The sequence below is a fragment of the Odontomachus brunneus genome, unplaced genomic scaffold (genome assembly GCF_010583005.1).
Source record: "Odontomachus brunneus isolate Ranch 3 - 2012 unplaced genomic scaffold, Obru_v1 Obru_scaffold_130, whole genome shotgun sequence".
Lineage (NCBI taxonomy): Eukaryota > Metazoa > Arthropoda > Insecta > Hymenoptera > Formicidae > Odontomachus > Odontomachus brunneus.
In genome coordinates, this window is record NW_022639580.1 from 494584 (window position 1) to 517769 (window position 23186).

A 23186-nucleotide genomic window follows, 5' to 3' on the forward strand; every position below is an offset into this window, starting at 1 on the left:
TCGCTCGTTAAATGCGGAAGAAAGATAGAGTGACGCTTATATACTGTTAAATTTTGGAGGGTCAAATTTGAACCAATTTCTTGAGTTAAATAATATTTAGTTATTTTTAACTATCATGTGTGTCAAAATTTACTATTTTAATACAAAACATGTGTTTAAAAAAACAACCACATCTAATCAACCCATTTCAAACAATATTAAGTCATTTTTTACTAAAACAAAGGTTACATTAACATGCACATAATAAAAAATAAACTAAATTTTAGTCAAATTTAATACATTTCTTAAGTTAAATTATTTAACTCCATTACATTAGTTAAATTAACGACATATTTAGTAGGAGCAGTGGCGACTTATAGGGATGGTTAAAAATAGCTCAAATTTAGTATAATTTGACACTACGGATTTAACAGTGTATACGACCGCGCGCGTGAACGCTTTATTTTTCGGTCCCTTGACACGATAGACTTGCTATTTGGACACTAGATGGAACAACTGACGAGGAAAAGCAATAATTTGTGCTCGTGTAACAGCTGTTTTTCAAAAAGTAACGTCTCCGAGGCAACAGTTGATAGGCAGCGTGCTCTTCACTCCTATTTTTCTTACCGTGCAGTAGTTTTACGTTGTTGTTATGCATTATATTTGCAAAAAATGAGTCGAAAAATAGATAAAAGTGAACCGAACTATCGTCCAAGCCGTCCTCGTCGTCGGCGATCCCCAGGTGAATTTATACAAGATACTGAAGAAGAGATGCCAAGCGACGCCGACGCCGGAGCAATTGCGTCGGCTAAGAAAATGAAAGCGTCGGTGTCTGACGTCGTTGTAAATTTGAGTTTCTGTTACCGAATCATAGAATTTATTTCTGTATTTTCTGCTATTTCTGACATAGCTATTTACAGAAAATGTAAAGGTAATTTATCATTCGGTAATTAAGGTGACAGAAGACTTGGTTTTAAAATATCCGTGAAGTGTAAGTGTGGCACTACACTCATTGATTCAGGACCATTTATTCATAATATTTTTGAAATTAATCGAAGAATAGTTTTTGCTATGAGATTACTGAGAGTAGCTCGAGAAGGCATAAACATTTTTTGCGGTATAATGGACCTGGGACAAGGATTGAGCAAAAAAGATTACGAGAGAATAGTGCAGCACTTATACGCATCTGCTAAGAAAGTTTTTGATGTTTGCTGCAAAAACGCTGTGCAAGATGAAATAAAAATAAATGAAGAGAACGAGAGACCTATTAAGAATTTAACTGTTAGCGGTGACGGTTCTTAGAAAAAGCGCGGATTCTCGTTTCTCTTTGATGTTACTACGTTAATAGCTTATCATTCAGGAAAAGTAATAGATCTGATCGTTAAAAATAGTTATTGTCAAGCATGCATCTACTTTAAACACAGAGATTCAAATAGCCCGGAATATGCAGAGGACAAAAAGAATTGCCCAATAAATCGAAAGAAAAATGGAAGTCGATTCTAAGCTCGAAATGTTTCAAAGATCCCAGGAACGTTATGGAGTGAGGTACAGTAATTATATTGTAGATGGAGACACCAAGACTTTTAAAGCCATTGTAGATGCAGAACCTTACGTTGATGATTTGAAAGTAACGAAGAGCGAATGCGTAGGCCATGTCGAGAAACGTATGAGCGGTCGACTACGAAATTTAAAAAAAACTGCTAAACTCGGAGGCAAGGGGAAACTTACTGATGTTCTTATAAAAAAATTAACAAAATACTCTGGCCTAGCAATTCGAAGGAATGCGCACTCACAGAATGACGTGAAAAAAGCAATCATGGCCACTTATTTCCATTTAATATCAATCGATCAAGAGTCACAACACCAGTACTGTCTCCCGGGCGTCGAGTCGTGGTGTGCGTATCGCGTCGCCGAAGGTGAAAATGCAGTATAAGCTTATACTCATCCTCCTCCATTACATTTTAATATGAAAAAGCAGATACTAAGCCAATTTATCCCGTGATAACTTACTTGAGAGATGCTTAGGTAGCTATACGCGAAATGCAAATGAATCTTTTAATGCGATCGTATGGCGCTTAGCTCCCAAGCATCTAAACTGCGGCTGGAAAATCGTTGAGATTGCTGCTTATTTAGCCGGAGGCATGTTTAACGATGACTACACATTCATTCTGCAAGTAATGACAGATTTGGAACTGCAAATCGGTTTTCAGTGTAAAACATTCGCTGACGTGTACGACAAAAACCAAGTGGAAAGCCAGGAGCGCCGTAGCCAAAGCAGGTCAAAAAAGTCCAGGACAGCTAAAAAACAGGAAGCAACAGCTCAAATGGATGCATTTGCAGAAGAGGAAGGCATATTTTACGACTCTGGCATCGCAGAATAAGTTTATATAATCGTAAGTCCCCTTAAACACTACTTTTCTCTATCGAAAACTTTAAACGCGTTTTTCTCAAAACGTAAAATTTTGCGCGCCGTGCAATGTAGCTCAAAGAATTCTCAACCGATTTTAATGAAATTTTGCACACATATTCTTTGACTTATTGGCCTTTGCATGACACTAAAATTGTATTAAAAATTCAATAATAAATATTGTTTTTTACCATTTGTTTGTAACAAAAAAAGTGATTTTTTTTCAAAATTGTCCTGAATTTTTAATTTTTGATTTTTTTTTAAATCGACTATCATGCAAAGCATATTAACATATTTTAACGAAAAAACTTTGGTTTCTTTATTTCAGTTAATTAGAGCGACCTGGGCGTTGCACGGCGCAAATTGTAGGAACCCACTTCAAGCAGCTGCTGCGCCGCTATTTTGAAATATTTTTACATGAAAAAAAAATATATAATATACCTTAAGTCCTATATATTACAATGTGCTTTATATCGATTTCATAAACTTTTCTATTTTTTCAAAAAAATTCTTGAAGTAACACCCGTTTACATGACCCTCCCCCCTTAACAAAAGTGGTTCACGTATAGGTTTCAAAGTATCAAAATATGTATTGAATGGAATAATAAAACGAAAAATAAGATCAAATTTTCAACACAGATGATTGCGAGGATAATTTTAATCGCGCGCACCGAATTGCTGGAACATAACGCTGCTTATCGTATAGCGAGAAGTTTTTCCTCTCGTTTGCCGGACGGTTTATCGCGCGTCGGACAAAACGGCAAGTCAGCGTGCGCGCTATATAAACCTTATGGATACTCCAAGTCGATCTCGAGAAAATATCCTGTGGGTGAATCTGGCGCAATTGAGAATACGTCAAGTTTGATATATCCTTAACCCATCGAAAATCGGCGTAGGGCAACGATTGATACATTGCCCAACCATATAGATTATTCATATCAAAGTACATCAAGTATGACGATGGCTTCCATGGATCGTAAGATTGCATGTACTTGTTATTGGCGCGCGCTTATCTACTTGAGCACTGACTATTGCGTATACCGCGTTCGATAAACATGACCATATCGGTGAGCAATTCGAAATTTACATCCGTATGCTTTAACATTGCGTCCCATGTGAATCTTGGCAAAGTATAATAATACGCGGGATCGAATCCGTAACTTGCGATACAACTGTTGCGGAAATTTTCAAAAATATTAGCCAATAACAAGACATAATTCAAGTTACAAGTTGAGTGCGTGGAACCTCTGTACCGTCCAGTGAAATGGCAATGATTGCGTACGCGCGTATCCTCCACCGCGAATGGTTTCTCCCACATGTGACAGTGCGTCGCGTTACGAAATGCCGCCTACTGTTTTTTCGACAAGTTTCCATGGGGACGTTGGTGGATAAAATTACTTTTACGCGTGCGCTAACTTTTCGAGTTGTTTGACCCATGAAATGCAATCAGTATCGCGACGGATTCGAAAATATGACAACGAATCGTCATACGAGCAACGCAAGTAATACGCTATGCTAAATACCTTGTGATGCTGATACGTGTGCGATTTGTGATCCTCTCCGTTCTTTGCGGTCTTCTCCAGTGTACACTTCAGATCAGAGTACACTATAAATGGGATTCGCTCCTTCCTGCTGTAATTGCGGAAGCTTAGCCACTTGTTGTCCTCAGTCGGCAGAATGATGGCGCAGTCGTTCAATTTTTGGCAGTCTGTGATGTGACTCTCCAGCTTTTCGTTGGAATGGAAATAGTGCCGACACCTACAAACATTACAATTTTCATTTACTATCATCTTATTGCATACTTCTGATACAATGAATTCATAAAATGTACTTACCGATCGCAAATGTATTTTCTGACTTTATACTTGCTCAACTGCGAGCTCATGAGCCGGGATAAGTTCTTGATCCAAATGCGAAATGTTCCGCGTTGTGGTCTCGAGGGGTCCGAAATGTGTAGCAAGTTGACGTGCTTTGCCCTCTTTCCATCGGTGAGACGTATTGGAACAATAGTAGACGTTCTTTTTTCCCATGATACTGTACACATTGATGGATATATTGTTTAATCGTTCAAATCTTGTTATTTGATTAATCTTCATGGGAAACTCAATGTCTTGAAGATTGAGTACGCTCGCGTAGTGAGTATACAATGATGTGCGATCTGTGTACCTTTCGCCTGGGTGTAGAGCGGTGACTATCGCCCACGCGAAACATGCAATGTCGTTAGATTTAACATTAATCACAGCTCGCTTCAGCTGCATTTCACGCGGTAACTCAAAGTGACACACGAGTGCAAAGTATTTGTTCATGTTGATCGTATTCGCGATAGCGCCCACCCGCTATCGCGTTCCTGGAATTCCTCCAACGATCGAGATCAAAATGAACTCGACAATGCGTCGCTCGTACTACTCTTGCAAATCGAACGCAAGCAAGAGTTCACAGTTTTTCGTATTGATGGTCTTTACCGCACGTTTTTCACCTGCGACGAACTCACCGTTAAATACAGTGTTCACTTTAACATTTACGTGTCTCTCCATTGCGTCCCGTACACGCTCGAGCACCATAGTTTTTGCATCCTCGAGAAATTGACGAGGTTCGATGTGGTTCGCGTTGATGACAACTCTGGTTAATGAGACTATCGAACGCGGTATCGACCTCGCGCCAAACGAGTCCTGCGTCTATCGCGCTGTGTCAGGCACACGCGTGAACGAAACGTGTGCGCAACGTATTTTTTAAACCCTCGAGTTGCGCGATTCGAGCAAGCAACGATTGTCTAGCACTGATTGGTAATCAATCGTTTAACCCGACTATGTTCATCCAACGATTCGATGCACTCGTCATACTTTTGCATCCACGCGTCGTACCCGTCTCGCGAATTTAGTCGAATCGACTGCTCCCATAGTTCTCGTTCGATTTGTGTGAGTTCTCCCATTTTTTCACAACACACTGAGAATTTCTCAATTCATCCTTCGGTTTTATAGCTGATTGATTCAAACAGTCAATTAATTACCCCATACGGACTTCTCATGCGTACACCGTTGATACCATGATAAAACAATTTCATACTTGTTGTGTGGAAAGCCTGGGCTCGTAGAAAGGAAAAAAGATCTACTGCTGGTGTTTTACGAACGAGCCTCCCGGTTTCACTGAGGATCGAATTCATCTCGCACCTCGAGTGCTGCCATTGCATCGGACCACCGTTTCGTTCTCTTGTTTATCCTAACACGGTCCTTGTCACATTCCTTTAGCGATTACAGTTTCCGCTGTATCGATCCGCCATCTTTGATGCAGTGTCTTTTGACTCTAATAATTAAAAAAAGTACAATATTCATTTAAGCCTAGCTCTTTTTCCTTATAAATATATGGATAGTGTATGAAATCATACGAATCGACCTCTGATGGATATTATTCTAATATTTGTAAAAAAGAATATGACTACGACGCTATGTCATAGATTTATTATCTAGTTTCGAAAAATGTATCAATACATCGGTTAATAATTCTGAAGACGAATAAGAGAGAGGGGATAAAAAACGTTGGTGGGAACTTGTTTATATTAATAGAAACTCGTACAGTGGTTTCGTTAGTCGCTCTGTACAGACGAGGTTTGGTGGTAGTTCCCGGATACGGCAAAAAATCAAAATGTACGGTGCTGAAGTGAATACTGCACACACGCGTGCAAATTATTAGTCACTCGTTCAACATGATGATGGCGACATCTCACCATGCAAGAAAAGACGTGAAAAGTAAGTATTAATGCAAATTTTTATGCACTTTTTCCAGTTTAAGTTATTTCTTCATACATTTAATTTTTGTTATATTTTTTATAACACTTTGCAACCGCATCATACTGCTCGTATCCTGGATATGTATGCTGGGCAGGTATGCTTTGACTGCAACGTCGTACATTTATTTGGAGATTAGAATCAGCGTAGGACCTGTGCCCACCGTGGAAATAATCCTCGGTGATAATTGCGGCAATCAATTAACATTACCTACAGAAACTTGGAGAAAGCTGATGGGAAAACATCTTGATATCCAACGACTTCTGCAAGCTGACAAAACATACGTGAGCTGACAAAACATACATAAGCGATACGTGAAAGCAACAACTATGACTGTGAGTCGCTCGTTGATTGCGAGTTGTTAGTGTGCGTCTTGAAAGATATTATGTATGAGGCTATAAGTAAAATAATATTTTTTAAAATATATTAATGTCTGTTCTCTCTTTTACTTCTTTTTTCCTAACAAATCTTTGAAAAAAAGTATTTACTAAGGTAGATATGCGATAATTTCGTATCTCGTACATACATCGCTCATATATCATAGGTGTACGATAGCTTGAAAACATATGATAGTGTATGTTTAAAGATAAATTTTTATCAGGGTTGCATAGTTTCGGAAGGTAAACTCTACTACCTGAAAAGATTTGTCCTCCTCAAAATGTCTCGACCTTTCTGGAATATTCGAGAATATTCTAGAAGGCGGCGCGGACGAGTGACACGAGCTGGAGAGAGGAAAAGGCCGTCGAAAATCTACCGCCACCGAAACGCGGAGAGGGGAAGATCGTAGGGTCGATAAAAATGATCAATTATGTCGGTAAAAATTATATTAAAAAATATGCCGGTAAAAATAAATGATCAATTATGTCGGTAAAGAAAATAACGTCGTAAAAATTATTTTAATAAATAAAGATGCCGGTAAAAATATCGGTTAAAAATATACCGGTAAAAATTATCGACCGTTGATAAGCCATCCTTCCCCACGTGACATCCTTCCCCTGCGCACTAGATACTTCCCAACCCGCGTGACGACTTTCTCCGCCGCTCGTGGTACTCCTCTCCTCCGCACCTCCCTAGGAGGATCGAGGGTTAGAACAATCGACGTATAGAATGGACTGCTAAATGAGATAGTGGGGGTAGGAACAGATGTAGGCCGGTATTCATAGTCGAATCTTATTTCAAGACCATTTTAAGTAATGTCTTCAGATGCGAATACGGCTCTATGATTGGTTCATGACATCTTAAGACAGTACTTAAGATGATCTTAAATATAAGATCTAACTATGAATACTGGCCGTAGAGTAAAAGGCAGACAATAGTAAGACATCTTCCGTCTCTTTTCCATGTAGGAGCGTAGCGCATCGTAACAGAACCTTAATCATACTTATAATTTATAATAAATGTTTCAAAGAGTTACTTGTGATTTTAGTTTAGTGTAACATTTTTAATATTAAAAAAATATTACTCTTTTATACATAATAACATTTCATTAGTACTGAAATGAGAGTAAGTATGAATACATATGTAAATAGGTAGGTAGAAAAAGAAATACAATTCGATATTATATATGCAACAGTATTTATGAATTGGTTAACTGACAGAAATGTACCATTTTAACTTTTGTATTACATGATATTTTCGAGCAACGTAATACGTAATAGAGATGTAGCGTGAAATAATACTCTCGCGTCTAGCTTGGGGTCTGACTTTCGCAGGATACAGTATTGCTAAAATTCCTGCAGCCAATCAGACTTCAATAAACAGAGACAGAAGGTGTCCTACTATTGTCTGCCTCTCACTCTACATCTGTTGCTACCCTCGCCATCTCATCATTTAGCAGTCCATTCTATATATCGATGGTTAGAACCCTTGTTTTATACCCTACTATGTGGTACATATGTTGTACGTAACAGTTATATTGTTGAGCGAGAATTATAATATTAATGTTACAACTAAGTTGATGTTTATCGACTATCCTTCCAGCAAACATTGTCAGTAACGTAACATCAATGTTATAATTTCCTACTTAAAAATATAACTAACACTCATTATGTTGCATTTATATTGTTGAATAGAAAATTATAACATTGATATTATGCTACTGTTAGTTAGTGTTTACTCGGTTTATATTTCTCTTTCTCTGTATAGAATTATTCTTCTTGAATTCATAAAGTATATATTCTTGTTCATATAGTATAATACTATATGAATACTCTAAGAAGGTCTGAGGAACTCCAGTCTTGGTGCATGTAACTAAATCTTTCTTATAGTATTCTTCCATGAATTCTTAAAGAAATACAATTCAAGAAAGGAGGACACTTTAGGAACACTTAAAGAATTCATCGTGCTATCTGAATAATAAACGCAATGTGAATTTTAAAATATATAAATCATTTTTGATGGGCACCAAAATTTTGCCTCATATTTACCCCAATATGAGATTTAATCCACCATCTTCTTGTTATTTTTTTTTTACGTTTCTTTAATAATAATAATCTTATAATTTGCGTCCAAATTGATAATAAATTTAAATAAACACTCAATGCTTTAGTATCCATTGCTTATATTTATTCCGACTTCCGACTTAATTGTGGAATAGTAAACCGTATTCAAATCCGATATACAACATTCGACAAGCGATTAGCGACATCCGGTTCCGGCTTACAGCGTATTGTAGAACGGGCCTAAAGGTCGTGGCACACAGAAAAACTTAAGTAGTAAAACGTAAGTAGTAAGCAAATTGACCAATTACAGTCCTTGATTCTTGGACCGTAAGAAGAATCAATGACTGGTTGGTCAATTTGCTTACTGCTTACGTCTTACTGTTTAAGTTTTAAACTAGTAAAGAGAATCGTCAAGCAGCTACTCTGCGATTGGCTGGCATAAACATGTACGGACGCAGACATTGCGACGCCAATGCAAAATCATATATATATATATATATATATATAATAATTATTTTTTCTTTATTGGTGTCGCAATGTCCAAATCCGTACATGTTTTTGGCAGTTAATCTGCTGGTTACGTGATGTTGGCGATTCTCTTTACTAAAGGTTCTCTAACACGGCCCTAAAGAACGTCTTTCGCAAATAATGATTAGCTTACAACAACGACGATTACAATTGAAGAATCAGTATCCACTGTGTGCTTTAAGCTTGGACGATTCCTAGCGATAAAAAATAAAAACAAAGTGTACAATATAATACATCTGAAAACGAGGATTGCAGAATGACGGAACGCAATTCGCGATTGTTCTTGCGCGGTCTAATTGCAATCGCTTCAGACATTTCGCATTTAAAATATTCGTCTTATTATTGTGCACATATCACTCGAAACGTAAACGTGAAAGCGTTACCGCTCACGTGGTGTTCGCCTTATCACAATCTGTTTTCCACATTGATGTCCTTTCTTCCATATTCAAGCGTGCGAATTTAACGGAAAGACGAAGTTGACTCGACGATCTGATTACAAAGGTACTTCTAGCTGCGCGAAACTTCCTATTGTTAATCACATTATCATGGTACTGTTCATAACTTACCGCTATTTAATGTTTACAAATCTGCAAATACTTCCGCAAAACCTGATACTCTTTAAAGAAAAAAAAAGGAATTAAAATATGGCTATTACTCATGTAGGATCGCCAGTAGTAACAACGAAGCCAACGCTTGGCCGACGCTTGGCGGCTTACCGTCGGCCGGACTCCTGTCAGCTAGTATTTAGCTATTACTGGAATAGAAAATTACTTAGAATAGTACTTGTTAGTGGCAGTCATTAATTCTTTTTTTGGCTAGAATTCGTGTAATTACATATGTCTTACACTTCTTATATTGTTTTTTCGGAGAAAAACGTTTCTTTAAATTTAATATTCGTACTTAATGTTTTTAATATACTTAACGTATTTAATGTTCAATTTTTGTTTGTTTCATTAAAATATTATATTCTTAAACGATATATCATTTTTTAAAATGATGAAAATAAAAAACTTTTTTTCGTCCAAGGAAACCATGTCGTTTGATGAAACAATATTATTGTTTTAAAAACTATTCTTTAAATGTTTCTTTCAAAATATAGTAATTTGATTTGTTTGATTTGGATTTTCTTGGATTTTTTTATTTTTTGTTTGGATTAATCATTAAAACATTCTGTACAAAATCTAAAAGTAATTATTACTGCTTCACTACATTATATCAATATCCATTGCATATCAAATATTACGTTGCTTTAATATCTATTAATAAATTATCCAACAAACACTAAATAAAAGTTATATAACTGTTATTTGGTGTTTGCTAGATATGTTATAATATATTGTGAACATTATAAGAATACATTATATAAGCTTAAATCGTAAGAACATCGTTAATGTCATCGGGAATCGCCGCGTGCCGCTCGATCGTCGTGTAAATAGGCAACACTTTAATCGATAGGTAACAGTTTAACGGAGTCTAAACTGGATGGATGCCGGTATTACTGCTTGAGATCGAAATTATCGAGGGAGGATTCTGGAAAGTTTGGAACGTGTTGTTAACAATCTTCGGTTCCTAGCTTATAAGACATGAGGAAATTAAAAATTATAAATGTATTTTTGTATAATATTATGATTTTCTCATTTTTCACCTTTGCACAATAATTTTCAGTATTTGATTACTATCAATATTTAACAGTGATTTTATTATCAGTATTTACCAGAAAAATTAAATACTGGCCAAAATATTACTAAATTACTGAATTGGTAGTACTTAATCATTAATAATTTTTCAATATTTCTTAGTATGATATTTCTATAAGGGTACTTCACATGCTAATTTTTTAAATACAGTTTCGATAGTCGTCTCTTTAGTAATAAATAAGCCAAAATTCGAAACAGAACATAATAGCCGAACAAAACAGTAATGTCGAACCAAAACAATGGTTTAGCAAAGTCGAGCATCTCTAATATCGTACTCGGCACCCGTAAGTGGCAGTAAATGTCCGGACATTGTAAGTTCTCACGACCATTGCCGTAGATGGATTGAACTACACCATTGAAGGCGTACCGTAGCGGGTTCAAGTAGCTGATGTAGTACAGGAGTGGAAGCATGTCTTTAAAAAAGTCAAAAAGGCCGGCGAGCATTAACATGATGCAAAAGATCATGGATCCGACGAAGCTCCCGTTGACAGGATTGAAAATCGCGCCTAATCCTAAGCCCAAACCCTCAGAAACGAAGAGAGTTAAGATGTGTACGAAGAAATACATAGAGAAGCGAAAGAACTCATACGGTTGATTGGTCATCAAGTAGACGATAAAAGTGCAGAGGAAGATGTAGACCGACTGCAACGGTATTGTGCTCACTAACATGGCCATATAACAAGTTCTCATCTGATACCAATTATTAAAGTGCTCATTTCGCAAAATATTGATCTCCAAAGGGAACTTTAGTACCGCCGGTAAAAAGCCAATATAGTACGCGTACCCAACGGTCTGGAACAGACAGGAGATGTTGCTGAATACCTTTCTGCCATCGTTGCCAGCGCGCACATTAATCATACCCGCTAATAGGGATACGAATATGTGACAGAATAGATATATATACTCCGTATCGCGTTTACGATATGTCAAAAGCATGTAGCGCTTCAGTAACACCCAGAATCGTATCAGTTCCGTGGGCGGACTCAATGCAACCATCTGATCGTTGTCGGATATCTTCTGGACCATGTCGCGCGACGATGTGATAGAATTTATCTCGTTGTTCGACTCAATGGGCCACTTGGCCGCCGCGATCAACTGTTCGTCGTAATCACCGTACTCTTTAGACACCACTTCTAGCATGTAGTCCGCGGGATTGTGATACATTGGACATTGGAGGCCTTGCAGGGCGAAGTAGTTGACCGTATTGCCGGGCGGCGAGCGATACATACAGTAACCATCCACCACTAAGTAAATTTGATCGAACATCTCATAGAGTGCTGCACTGGGCTGGTGTATAGTACAGATGATCGTCCTGCCAGTTTGCGCCAGTGTCTTAAACGCGTTCACGCACTGGATAGACGTAACAGAGTCCAGACCGGTGGTCGGCTCGTCCAAAAACATGAGCGGTGGATTGTCAATCATCTCTAAGGCGATGCTCAGTCTCTTTCTCTGACCACCGCTCAGCTGGTCAGTTCGGGTCTCCTTGGTGTCCGATAACGTCAGCGTGTTCAAGATATCATCAATCTGCATCTGCCTTGACTTGTGCGAGATACTTTTGATCTTCAGGTAGCTCGCTATCATCATGATTTCCTGGGTGGTGAAGTGGCCATGCAGATCATCCATCTGCTGAATATAACGCAGCTGTTTCTTACAAGTGTCGCGATTTTGTATGTTGCCTCTGTTGAGGTACGTCACCGTTCCCATGTACAAGCCTTCTTGAAAGCCACTCAAGATGTTTAATAACGTCGACTTGCCGGCACCGGACGGTCCCATGATAGCCGTCAGCTCGGCGGATCGGAAGATTCCGCTTAGGCCTTTGAGGATGTGCTTTTTCGGTTCGCGATATCTAGTCCGAACCGTGTACGACAAATTCAAGAACTTGACGTCGATCGCCTGATCGCACGTTATATTTGTGAGATGGAGTTTCTGCTTCATTATGCCAGACTATATGATTCAAATTATTTTAAATGTGATGGATATTTTTCCGATCTGTCTACTGCAATTATAATATTTTGAAATTTCTGCTGACTCGCATTTATCGGCAGCTTTTGAACATTAACACTCATAAAATGTTGGCAAGAATAGCTTTCGTAAAATGAGACAAGGTTATTACGAATCTTGATCGTTCGCCAATTAGACTGTCTCTTCGTGCGGCTATTCCTTTTATTCGAACTGGCGTCTCGATCGTGATTGCAAGTTGTTTGAAGAAATTTTATTCCGTAGAAAAGACACACTGTTTGGACGTCATTGGATGTTCGTATTCGGAATAGGCGCTTCGACGACAAGCAACGGAAACGATGGTCGAAAGCGAACTGGGCAGTATGCGAACGGTGGACCGTGCTTTCGTTTTTCTATTGTATCGGCGGCTTGTCATGGACGACGATGTGACGAGAATATGTCTGGAATTGCAGCGAAGCACAACCCAGCGAGAGATATAATTGTGCAATCGTAGTTGAATTATCGAAGCGTTATGTGTTTGACGTTTAATTATAACTTCTTAAGATCAAATACGTATGTGTTCAGCAACACATGATATCATCCCATTATAGTTATTGAGAGAAAAACTAATAAAAACTAGATAATATTATCCGCTTCATACACATATCTCTGGAAGTTGATCGTTACTGAGCTGAGTCGTGTACACAGACACACATGCACACGCTATTGTTCTTACTGTCGCATGTCAAGTGAAGTAATATCAATTTGTACAAACAATTATATTAAAAAATTATTCCTATACCAAACTATATTCTTTAACTACAAAATTAATTATATCAGGAAATTCGCGCCAAGTGACTATGATTAATCATAATATATCATTTTTCTAATCATTTTATTTGTTATTAGACATTGTTAAGTATCTATTTTTTTTATATATATTACATTATTCTTTAGGTATATATTTAAACGAGTTTGCTACTATTATTCGTGATCCATTAGTAAATATAACTTGCCCCTATTACTCATTATAACAGTGTTACTTCCTAAATCTGTATCGTACTCCAAATTCCAAACTTGTATTTGAAATAACCAAGTACACGAAAAGAGAAAAATAAAATTATTCAGATTCACAAAAAAAACTTGGCACTCTCGGATGACATTAAGATGCAAAGAATTCTAAAATATATTTTATTTCGCAGTAAGAGTATAGAATACTTGTAGGTATCATTGAAATCCGGTTATTGCAATCCGGTTGCGCCAAGTTTTTTTTGTGAATCTGAATAATGTCAATCATTCAAGATATCGTCAATCTGAATTTGCCTTGACTTATGCGAGATACTCTTGTTGATCTTCAAGTAGTAAACAAAGTATCATTACTATAACGTTATTATAATGATATTCAGTAACATGTAACGTTTGCACATATGTCGTATCTAACGTTGTACCAGCATCATAATGAACAAACTTTGACACCGAAGGTTAATGTTGAATTCACATATGTCATATCGTTGTAATTAATGTTATGCTAATGTTTTTAGAACATTCTGTGATAACGTTCTTCGAATAATGTTAAATAAATGTTTCCGTAACGTCAATTCACATCCCAGGTAGTACAAACACATGTAAAAAAAAACATATCTTGCGGAAACGATTGTAACTAATGAATTTATATCAATTTTAACTGAAATGTAGCTTCTTTTATTTGATTTCTCACTATTTTTGTATCTGAAAATTTACTCAGTACTGTTCGGACGCGAACTCGAGAGACCTCAGACATCTCAGGTTCCTAGTCTACTATCTTGGCTGCTGCGCTATTTCCTCAATTGATACTAAGCGTTTTTTATTATCCTCATATGGAGCCAAAGCACTAATTATAATTTTCTTATAATATTATTTAAACCACAAAAATAAACTGTTTATACTTATAATATTTTATATAATAAAAAAGAAGTTAGAGATATATGCATAAAATATTTATGTAAAATATGTTTACCTTGGTTACAAATATTTTGATAAAGATTATCGAAAAAATAAAACTCTTTTGACTGTAGAAATGTTAAACACATTTCTTAAATTATGATTTCATAGACGTTTCTGTCTAAACGTTTTTTATTAGTGCTTTCCCATTATGAAACATTACATACGTATAAAATATGTATATGAACATGTGCTACCTGGGATCAACATTTTAAACATATTAATTTAGTGTTTTTTGCTTATTTATCAACATTCAAAAAATATGTTTTGAAATGTTTGTACAATATTCTTTAATGTTTGTACAAATTTCTTTAATGTTTGAAATGTAATATTATTAAACGTTTTAAAAACGTTTATAGAATATTATAAAGAAATATTACAAAAATATACATAATATCAATGTTTTAGAAAGTTGATTTAATGTTTCTTGCTTACTGAGTCGCTATCATCATAATTTCCTGGATGGTGAAGTGGCCATGCAGATTATCCGTCTGCTGAATATAGCGCAGCTGTTTCTTGCAAGTCGCGATTTTGTATGTTGCCTCTGTTGAGGTACTTCACCGTTCCCGTGTACAAGCCTTTTTGAAAGCTGCTTAAGATGTTTACAACATCGATTTGCCAGTACCAGATGGTCCCATGATAGCCGTCAAGTTGACGCACAGTGGCGAATTTTAATTAAATCCTAGCCAAAACCTAAAAAATGAAAGTAGATTTTGAGAATTAAAATGCTTGCTAGCTTTGAGTTGAATAAACAGAGAAAACAAGTTAATGATTTTAATCCCTTTAAAGCACCACATTGTGTTGACACTACCTCCAACATGAGCGTTGTGTCATAATTGTCTAAAATCGTCAAATTCGAAATAAGTTTCTGTATTCATATTGAGGTATTAAATATATAACTCAAGATAAATTCAGCTTCTGGAGGTTTGTAGAATATACTAAATACTAATAAATTATGAAAAACTGTAAATTAACATTTTTAGAATCAGTTTATAAAAGCTACTACATAGGTTAGCGACATTTTTTATTAACTTATGGAAAAAGTAGTCAATTCAACGAAATTCAGTTAAGCTTATATGATATTATAGCCCTATATATCTAATATTAGAACATAAAAACATATTCTGCGAATATTTGCGAATAGCTACGTAAACGACATTTAAAGAGGACAGAAGTCCGCGTAGCTTGTAACTTATAAAGGACATTCACGAAGTTATGTCTACTTTTTAAAGCTGATATATATGTTTTTGAAAAGTACTTATCGAGACAAGTTTAACAATATATAACATTACTGCGTGAAATAAGAGCATTGTATAAAAATCGGGTGTCAAAATTATTTATTCAAATTTATTTCAGATTCGCAATCTAATCATATAATTTTAAAAAGAAGGGAAATGATGAAAGAGTAATGTTCTCTTTTCCTTCGACTAATTTTAACGCACGGACTGAATACTTTCTGGAATATGTGAAGAAAATTAGCGGGTATACTGAAGTGCTACCTATGGAAATAAAAAAATTGATATACAAATTCACTTTTGACGTTAATTCAAAATTCACAGTTTTCTGAGAGGTTTTGGCCAGGATTTCATAAAAATTCGCCACTGTGCGGCGGATCGGAAGATTCCGCTTAGGCCTTTGAGAATGTGCTTCGTAAGCGTTTTTTAGTGTGCATCATAGCTATTTTAGGATAGCATTTCTGACCGCCACGTCTCATAATGCTATCTCTCTCGCTCTTACGTCTGCGATAGAGAATGGAAGATCACCACGACTTCCACCTACAGACTTCTATACCTTATTAGACTACTAACTTTCTATATTTTATTTATATAAAATGGCTACAAACAATATGTACGAATCCCATTCTACGCATGCGCAAAATGGATGGGACTGTCGTAGCCAGGTTAGTTTAACACAGGAGTTAACCGTCTAACAACGATGTTAATGCTGTACATGCATGTATTGAAAATCTGAAGTTGTAAAACATTTGATTAGTTTACACATATAAAATATGCCGAAAGTAAAATGTGTGCTGTTATAAATTGCACTAGTAGTATTGTGAAAGGAGAAAATAAAATATCCTTCTTTAAGTAAGTAGTATGAAGTAAACATACTGTACCTGATAGCACTTCGAAAATAATGCTTACAATTATGAAACTATCATAAGTAAAAAATATAAACGTACAAAGTATTAAGTTAAACATTATGAAACAATATAGGTTTCCCATGAATATACTCAAATTATTAGAAAAATGGATAGCAGCTACAAATTGAGCAAATCGGGCACCAACATTATCAAGCAGAATTTGCCAATTGCATTTTACTAGTAATGACTTTTCAAAAAGCACAACTAAAGTGGTAAGATTGAAAGTAGATGCAATCTGCTTTTACCAACACTAAACTTAAAGAATGTTAATTGTAATACAGATATATGTAAGTATATATATTTATTTGTTAATTGATTATATACATTGCAACGGTAGCCCGTCGCTCAGGTAAGCCTACTGGATGTGTTCGCCGGTGGCCGAGTTCGCGTAGGAGAAATAGATAGGATCTGGCCCATGCATATATATTAACTGAGTTTATTAAGATAATAATAATAATAATAAGAATAATAAAATATATAAGAAGTGAGTGCGAGACGAAGTCCCGAACGGTGTGCTGTTTTACGCGGACGATTTTAGTCGAGCGAAACGCACCGATGTTTTGTTAGCGGCGGTTTGGCGGTTCGCGATATGTCGAGGTCACCGTGATGGGAGTCAAGAAGTCCTGGCGGAGACGCGGCAGTCCGCACTCCTGTCCCTACACTGAGAGAAAAATGTATAATATTTGGAACTATAATGGCATAGTAAAAATATTATAGTTAGGAATATAATTTTTATAGTAAATGTTACCATAATATTTGTAATATTTACAATATAAGTATAGTATAACTGACCCGTGTAAAATTTTTACCAAGAATTATAATTATTTGAAATAAAAAATATGATAAGGTGGCAAATATTGAATGGTAAGAGAAATTAACTATTTTATATAGTCAATACAATTGGAATATTTGGCAAATATAGGTACATGTAACTATATTCCCAAAAGGTGCTTTACTATATATATAGAGTAATAAGATGGTGACTATAAATCTGTGTTCATTCTATTATATCTTCATGTTTAGATGAACTATAAATATATGTTTAAGACCAAAACAAACTATAAAATATAGTGAGATTATAGTTATTCCAACTATTTTTTTCTCTCAGTGTAGGATGAACTCCTTGATCGTCGAGGCGGTACTTTCACTAGACGAGTTATACCGGGTGGCGATGAACAATGTTTTACCAGCGGCTCCGGACGCAACAATATTGTAACCCGTGAGTCGGCGACGACGAGAAGTCTCGTTATAATCAGAGTTGACGACAGTATTTGTCCGGGAGCGAGAAGTCGCCGGGCTGCGCGGGGCAGGAATTGTCAGTGAAAGGAGCGAAAAGCCTCGCGGAATATGTATGATCTGACAACGAGTAGGCTCGTTGATGGCTTAAAGCGAGAAGTCTTCGATAACGAGTAGGCTCGCGGAAATAGTTTGACAACGAGCAGTCTCGCTGACGGAAACAATACGAGTAGGCGACAACATGGAGTCTCATTGGCGTCAGGAAGCGAGAAGTCTCGTCTTCTGGTGAGGATACGAGAATATTCGTAGGCTTCGGTAATCGGACCGGTATCGGCTTAACTACCTCGGCGGAATCTTCCTTCGTTCGCGCGACGCTGCGTAGATATACTCTATCGCGATAGAATCGGGATGCGGTGCGGTGCGGAGACTCACGGCTGCGCGAAGTAGTAATAGTTAGTGGTTCATTATCGTTCTCGTTTCAAATTGATGGATGCTTCGCTTCATCTTCGCACATACTTTCACCATGCAAAAGTGTTTTTAATTCGACACAGGTAGAAAGAAGTAAATTTTGCAGAAAGATTCGATTTCGTGATAGTAATTGTTCATTATCATTTTCCTCTCATATTGTGGGATACTCCACTTCATTTTCGCACATACTTTCACCATGCAAAAGGGTTTTTAATTTGACGCAAATAGAAAGAAGTAAACTTTGCAAAAAAATTCGATTTCGTGATAGCAATAGTGCATTATCGTTTTCGTCTTATATTTTTGGATATGTTGCTTCATTTTTGTACGTAATTTCACAATGCAAAATGGTTTTTACTTTGGTCCAATTAGCACGAAACAATAGTTTCACAAAAGTATTCGGTATCACGTCAACATTTCCCAAAAATTTTAACTTGTATTGATTTGACCAAATTAAAAATGCTTTTGTATAGTAAAGATACATGCATAAATGAAATAGGGCATTCCTCTTTCAAGGATGAAAACGATGTGGAACTACCGCTATCGTGACACTGATTTCATTTTTCAATAATTATAGTTTACTAACTGCTCCAATTTATATAAAATTACGTGCAAAAATAAAGTGTAACACTGGTCAGTGCGAAATAAAAAGAATATCTCAAATTACCGTTGCTAATTATATTGAAATCTCAAATAATAGGTAACGTATTCTTCAAAATATTATTCGCAAACTACGCTTGCACCTACAACACTCTTTTCTAAAAACTTTTTCTTTGATGCACCCAGTACACAAGCGGTTTGAAGAATTCATCAGAAAAGCAGCAAAAGCCTGTTTTGGAGAGAATGCGAATATCGGCAACGTGGCATACACACTTATGTAACGTCTATGTGTAAGAAAATTGAAATGACAACGTAGCATACACTTGCATAACATCTGCGGAAGGATGATAGCGGTATTATGTTAGCGCCTATTTGACGATCATCTAATTCTATAAATATATATGTGTATATAAATTCGATATCATCGGTAAATAAAGATAACATTTTCTACTTTTTGACGATCGCTCTACGTTATTGACGTTTATCAAGTTCATCGCTCGCTCCGGCATGCCCTGAAGCGGCTCGGTTTTTACTCGGCGCTAATCACAACAACAATAGGCCTAGTCGACTACATTTGTTCTTAAACTTTCAAGGTATCTGATCTGAAGATATAAGTAGATAATTATATAAATCGTTATTTGTATCAACTCGTGACGTTTTTCGCGTATGCTCCGTGCGACATCTTTTTATATCTTTATTCCTGGATTCCTGAAGCTCCTCAGACATCCATCTAATAGGCAGCACAAAATTACTTATTATATCTGCTCTATGAATAAGCATTATATGCAATACTACAGGCATATAATACCATGAATATTTTATAACAAGAAGTCTCGCTGTAGTATTTGCATATTCTCGAAACCGAACTACGTCTATATATTTTCCTAATGCTAGGATCTGTAGAAGAACATAAATTTTTTTGTCATCTTCAGATCTTCATCAAATCCTGTAATTTTGGAAACAATTTCGTAACTTTGGAAAAATATACGCGCAGCATTTCCATCATTTGAACTTCCACTACCTTGCTTTGTCAACTATTAAGGTAAATGTCCCAATGACGGAACTAATAAGAAACTACAATGAATGTAACATTTTTTAAAATAAATAATTAATGGAATTGCGAAGAAGACTGATGTTTATATAAAACTTTAGCTTGTCAGTAATAAAAAAAATATAAGATAAAATATTTAATAAATATAGGTAATAATTTTTGTAATTTAAATTACAATTTGCGTGCGCAGGACCTCTGTACCGTCCGGTGAAATGACAATGATCGCGTACGCGCGTATCCTCCGCCGCGAATGGTTTCTCGCACACGTGACTGCGTCGCGTTATAGAATGCCGCCCAGTGTCCTTTTGACAAACTTTCCATGCGGACATTGGTTGATAAAATTAGTTTTACGCGGTGCGCTAACACTTCGAGTTACTCGACGAACCATAAAATACAATCAGCATCGCGACGGCTCCGAAAATATGATAACGAATCGTCGTACGAGCAACACAAGTAATACGCTATGCTAAATACCTTGTAATGCTGATACGTGTGCGATTTGTGATCCTTCCCGTTCTTTGCGGTCTTCTCCAGCGTACACTCCAGATAAGCGTACACTACAAATGGGATTCGCTCCTTCCTGCTGTAATTGCGCAAGCTTGTTGTCCTCAGTCGGCAGAGTGATGGCGCAGTTGTTCAATTTTTGGCAGTTTGTGGTGTGACTCTCCAGCTTCTCGTTGGAATCGAAATAGTGCCGACACCTACAAACATTTGTAGCAGTTGCAATTTTTATTTACTATCGTCTTATAGTATACTTCTGATATATTGAATTTATGAAATGTACTTATCGATCGCAAATGTATTTTCTGACTTTATACTTGCTCAACTGCGAGCTCACGAGCCGCAGTTCTTGATTCAAGCGAAATATCCCGCGTTGTAGTCTCGGGGGCCCGAAATATGTAGCAAGTTGACGTGCTTTTCCCTCTTTCCATCGGTGAGATATATTGGAACAATGGTAGACGTTCTTTTCTCCTATGATACGGTACAAATTAATGGATATATCGTTTAATCGTTCAAATTTTGTTATTTGATTAATCTTCATGAGAAACTCAATGTCTTGAAGATTGAGTACGCTTGTGTAGTGAGGATACGATGATGTACGATCTGTGTATCTTTCGACTGGGTGTAGAGCGGTGACCATCGCCCACGCGAAACACGCATTATCGTTAGGTTTAACATTAATCACAGCTCGCTTTAGCAGTATTTCACGCGGTAACTCAAAGTGACACCCACGTGCAACGTATTTGTTCACGTTGATCGTATTCGCGAAAGCGCCCCCCCGCTATCGCGTTCCAGGAATTCCTCCAAAGTCAAAATGAACTCGACAATGTGTCGCTCTTAACACTCTTGCAAATCGGATGCAGACAAGAGTTCACAGTTTTTCATATTGATCGTCTTTATCACACGTTTTTCATCCGCGACGATCTCACCGTTAAACACAGTGCTCACTTTCACATTTACGTGTCCCTCCATTGCATCCCGCTCGAGCACCATAGTCTTTGCATCCTCGAGAAATTGACGAGGTTCGATATAGTTCGCGTTGATGACAACTCCGGTTAATGAGACTATCGAACGCGGTATCGACCTCGCGCCAAACGAGTCCTGCGTCTATCGCGCTGTATCCGACACCCGCGTGAACGAAACGTGTGCGCAACGTATTTTTTAAACTCTCGAGTTGCGCGATTCGAGCAACCAACGACTGTCTAGTACTGATCGGTAATCAGTCGTTTAACCCGACTATGTTCTTCCAACGATTCGATGCACTCGTCACACTTTTGCATCCACGCGTCGTACTCGTCTCGCGAATTTAGTCGAGTCGACCGCTCCCATAATTCTCGTTCGATTTGTGTGAGTTTTCCCATTTTTTCGCAACACCTTGAGAATTTCTCAATTCATCCTTCGGTTTTATAGCTGATTGATTCAAACAGTCAATTAATTAATACCTCATACGGACTTCTCATGCGCACACCGTTGATACCATGATAAAACAATTTCATACTTGTTGTGTGGAAAGCCTGGGCTCGTAGAGAGGAAGATCTACTGCAGGTGTTTTACGAACGAGCCTCCCGGTTTCACTCAGGATCGAATTCATCTCGCACCTCGAGTGTTGCCATTGCATCGGACCACAACTTCGTTCTCTTGTTTAAAAACGTTGGTGGGACTTGTCTATATTAATAGAAACTCGTACAGTGGTTTCGTTAGTCGCTCTATCCAAACGAGGTTTGGTGGTAGTTCCCGGATACGGCAAAAAATCAAAATGTACGGTGCTGAAGTGAATATTGCACACACGCGTGCAAATTATTAGTCACTCGTTTAACATGATGATGGCGACATCTGACCATGCAAGAAAAGACGTGAAAAGTAAGTATTAATGCAAATTTTTATGCACTTTTTCCAGTTTAAGTTATTTTTTCATACATTTAATTTTTGTTATATTTTTTATAACACTTTGCAACCGCATCATACTGCTCGTATCCTGGGTATGCATGCTGGGCAGGTATGCTCTGACTGCAACGTCGTACATTTATTTGGAGATTGGAATCAGCGTAGGACCTGTTCCCACCGTAGAAATAATCCTCGGTGACAATTGCGGCAATCAATTAACATTACCTACAGAAACTTGGAGAAAGCTGATGGGAAAACATCTTGATATCCAACGACTTCTGCAAGCTGACAAAACATCGTTCTCTCCGCTGTCGATTCAAGATTTGGTAATGAATTTTGTAAGATGTGTGATTCCAAAATTGTAAAATTAGTATAAAATTCTGAAGTTTTGTAAATGTTCTTCGAGAGAAGTACACCGAAATATATCATGCAGCAAAAGCGATACGTGAAAGCAACAATTATGACTGTGAGTCGCTCGTTGATTGCGAGTTGTTAGTGTGCGCCTTGAAAGATATTATGTATGAGGCTATAAGTGAAATAATATTTTTTAAAAT

General features: G+C 37.0%; 3 protein-coding genes across 4 annotated transcripts; all 3 read right to left on the bottom strand.

The window, feature by feature from the left end:
- Window positions 1–249: 249 nt before the first annotated feature.
- On the bottom strand, window positions 250–4584 carry LOC116849990. Of its 2 annotated transcripts, XM_032827749.1 has the most exons (4): window positions 4553–4584; window positions 4222–4420; window positions 3910–4144; window positions 250–2277 (listed from the first exon to the last, which is right to left on the bottom strand). In XM_032827749.1, exons 2-4 carry the CDS (start codon window positions 4269–4271, stop codon window positions 2143–2145), a joined length of 420 nt encoding a protein of 139 aa, XP_032683640.1. In that variant the 5' UTR covers window positions 4272–4420; window positions 4553–4584; the 3' UTR covers window positions 250–2142. The 2 variants fall into 2 exon arrangements, with proteins under 2 accessions (XP_032683640.1, XP_032683638.1); XM_032827747.1 differs by having other exon boundaries at window positions 4222–4571.
- Window positions 4585–5218: 634 nt separating this feature from the next.
- Window positions 5219–22109, bottom strand: LOC116850000. Its single transcript, XM_032827762.1, has 3 exons — window positions 21958–22109; window positions 20722–20948; window positions 5219–5686 (listed from the first exon to the last, which is right to left on the bottom strand). Exons 1-3 carry the CDS (start codon window positions 22107–22109, stop codon window positions 5628–5630), a joined length of 438 nt encoding a protein of 145 aa, XP_032683653.1. The 3' UTR covers window positions 5219–5627.
- Window positions 10902–13136, bottom strand: LOC116849992 (ATP-binding cassette sub-family G member 4-like). The gene has a single exon (XM_032827752.1). It carries the CDS (start codon window positions 12767–12769, stop codon window positions 10967–10969), a length of 1803 nt encoding a protein of 600 aa, XP_032683643.1. The 5' UTR covers window positions 12770–13136; the 3' UTR covers window positions 10902–10966.
- Window positions 22110–23186: the final 1077 nt, after the last annotated feature.

What these genes read in the sequence shown, in the direction of transcription:
- LOC116849990 (XM_032827747.1), bottom strand. Translation starts at nt 4,430, where the DNA reads ATGTGTACAGTATCATGGGAAAAAAGAACGTCTACTATTGTTCCAATA. An exon ending in AGAAAATACATTTGCGATCG is followed by an intron (nt 4,145 to 4,221) that starts GTAAGTACATTT and finishes TAATGTTTGTAG; the next exon opens with GTGTCGGCACTATTTCCATT. An exon ending in ACACGTATCAGCATCACAAG is followed by an intron (nt 2,278 to 3,909) that starts GTATTTAGCATA and finishes CCTGTTTTTTAG; the next exon opens with CTGTCCTGGACTTTTTTGAC.
- LOC116849992 (XM_032827752.1), bottom strand. Translation starts at nt 12,769, where the DNA reads ATGAAGCAGAAACTCCATCTCACAAATATAACGTGCGATCAGGCGATC.
- LOC116850000 (XM_032827762.1), bottom strand. Translation starts at nt 22,109, where the DNA reads ATGGGAAAACTCACACAAATCGAACGAGAATTATGGGAGCGGTCGACT. An exon ending in AAACGACTGATTACCGATCA is followed by an intron (nt 20,949 to 21,957) that starts GTACTAGACAGT and finishes AAATGTTTGTAG; the next exon opens with GTGTCGGCACTATTTCGATT. An exon ending in ACACGTATCAGCATTACAAG is followed by an intron (nt 5,687 to 20,721) that starts GTATTTAGCATA and finishes TTTAATTATTAG; the next exon opens with AGTCAAAAGACACTGCATCA.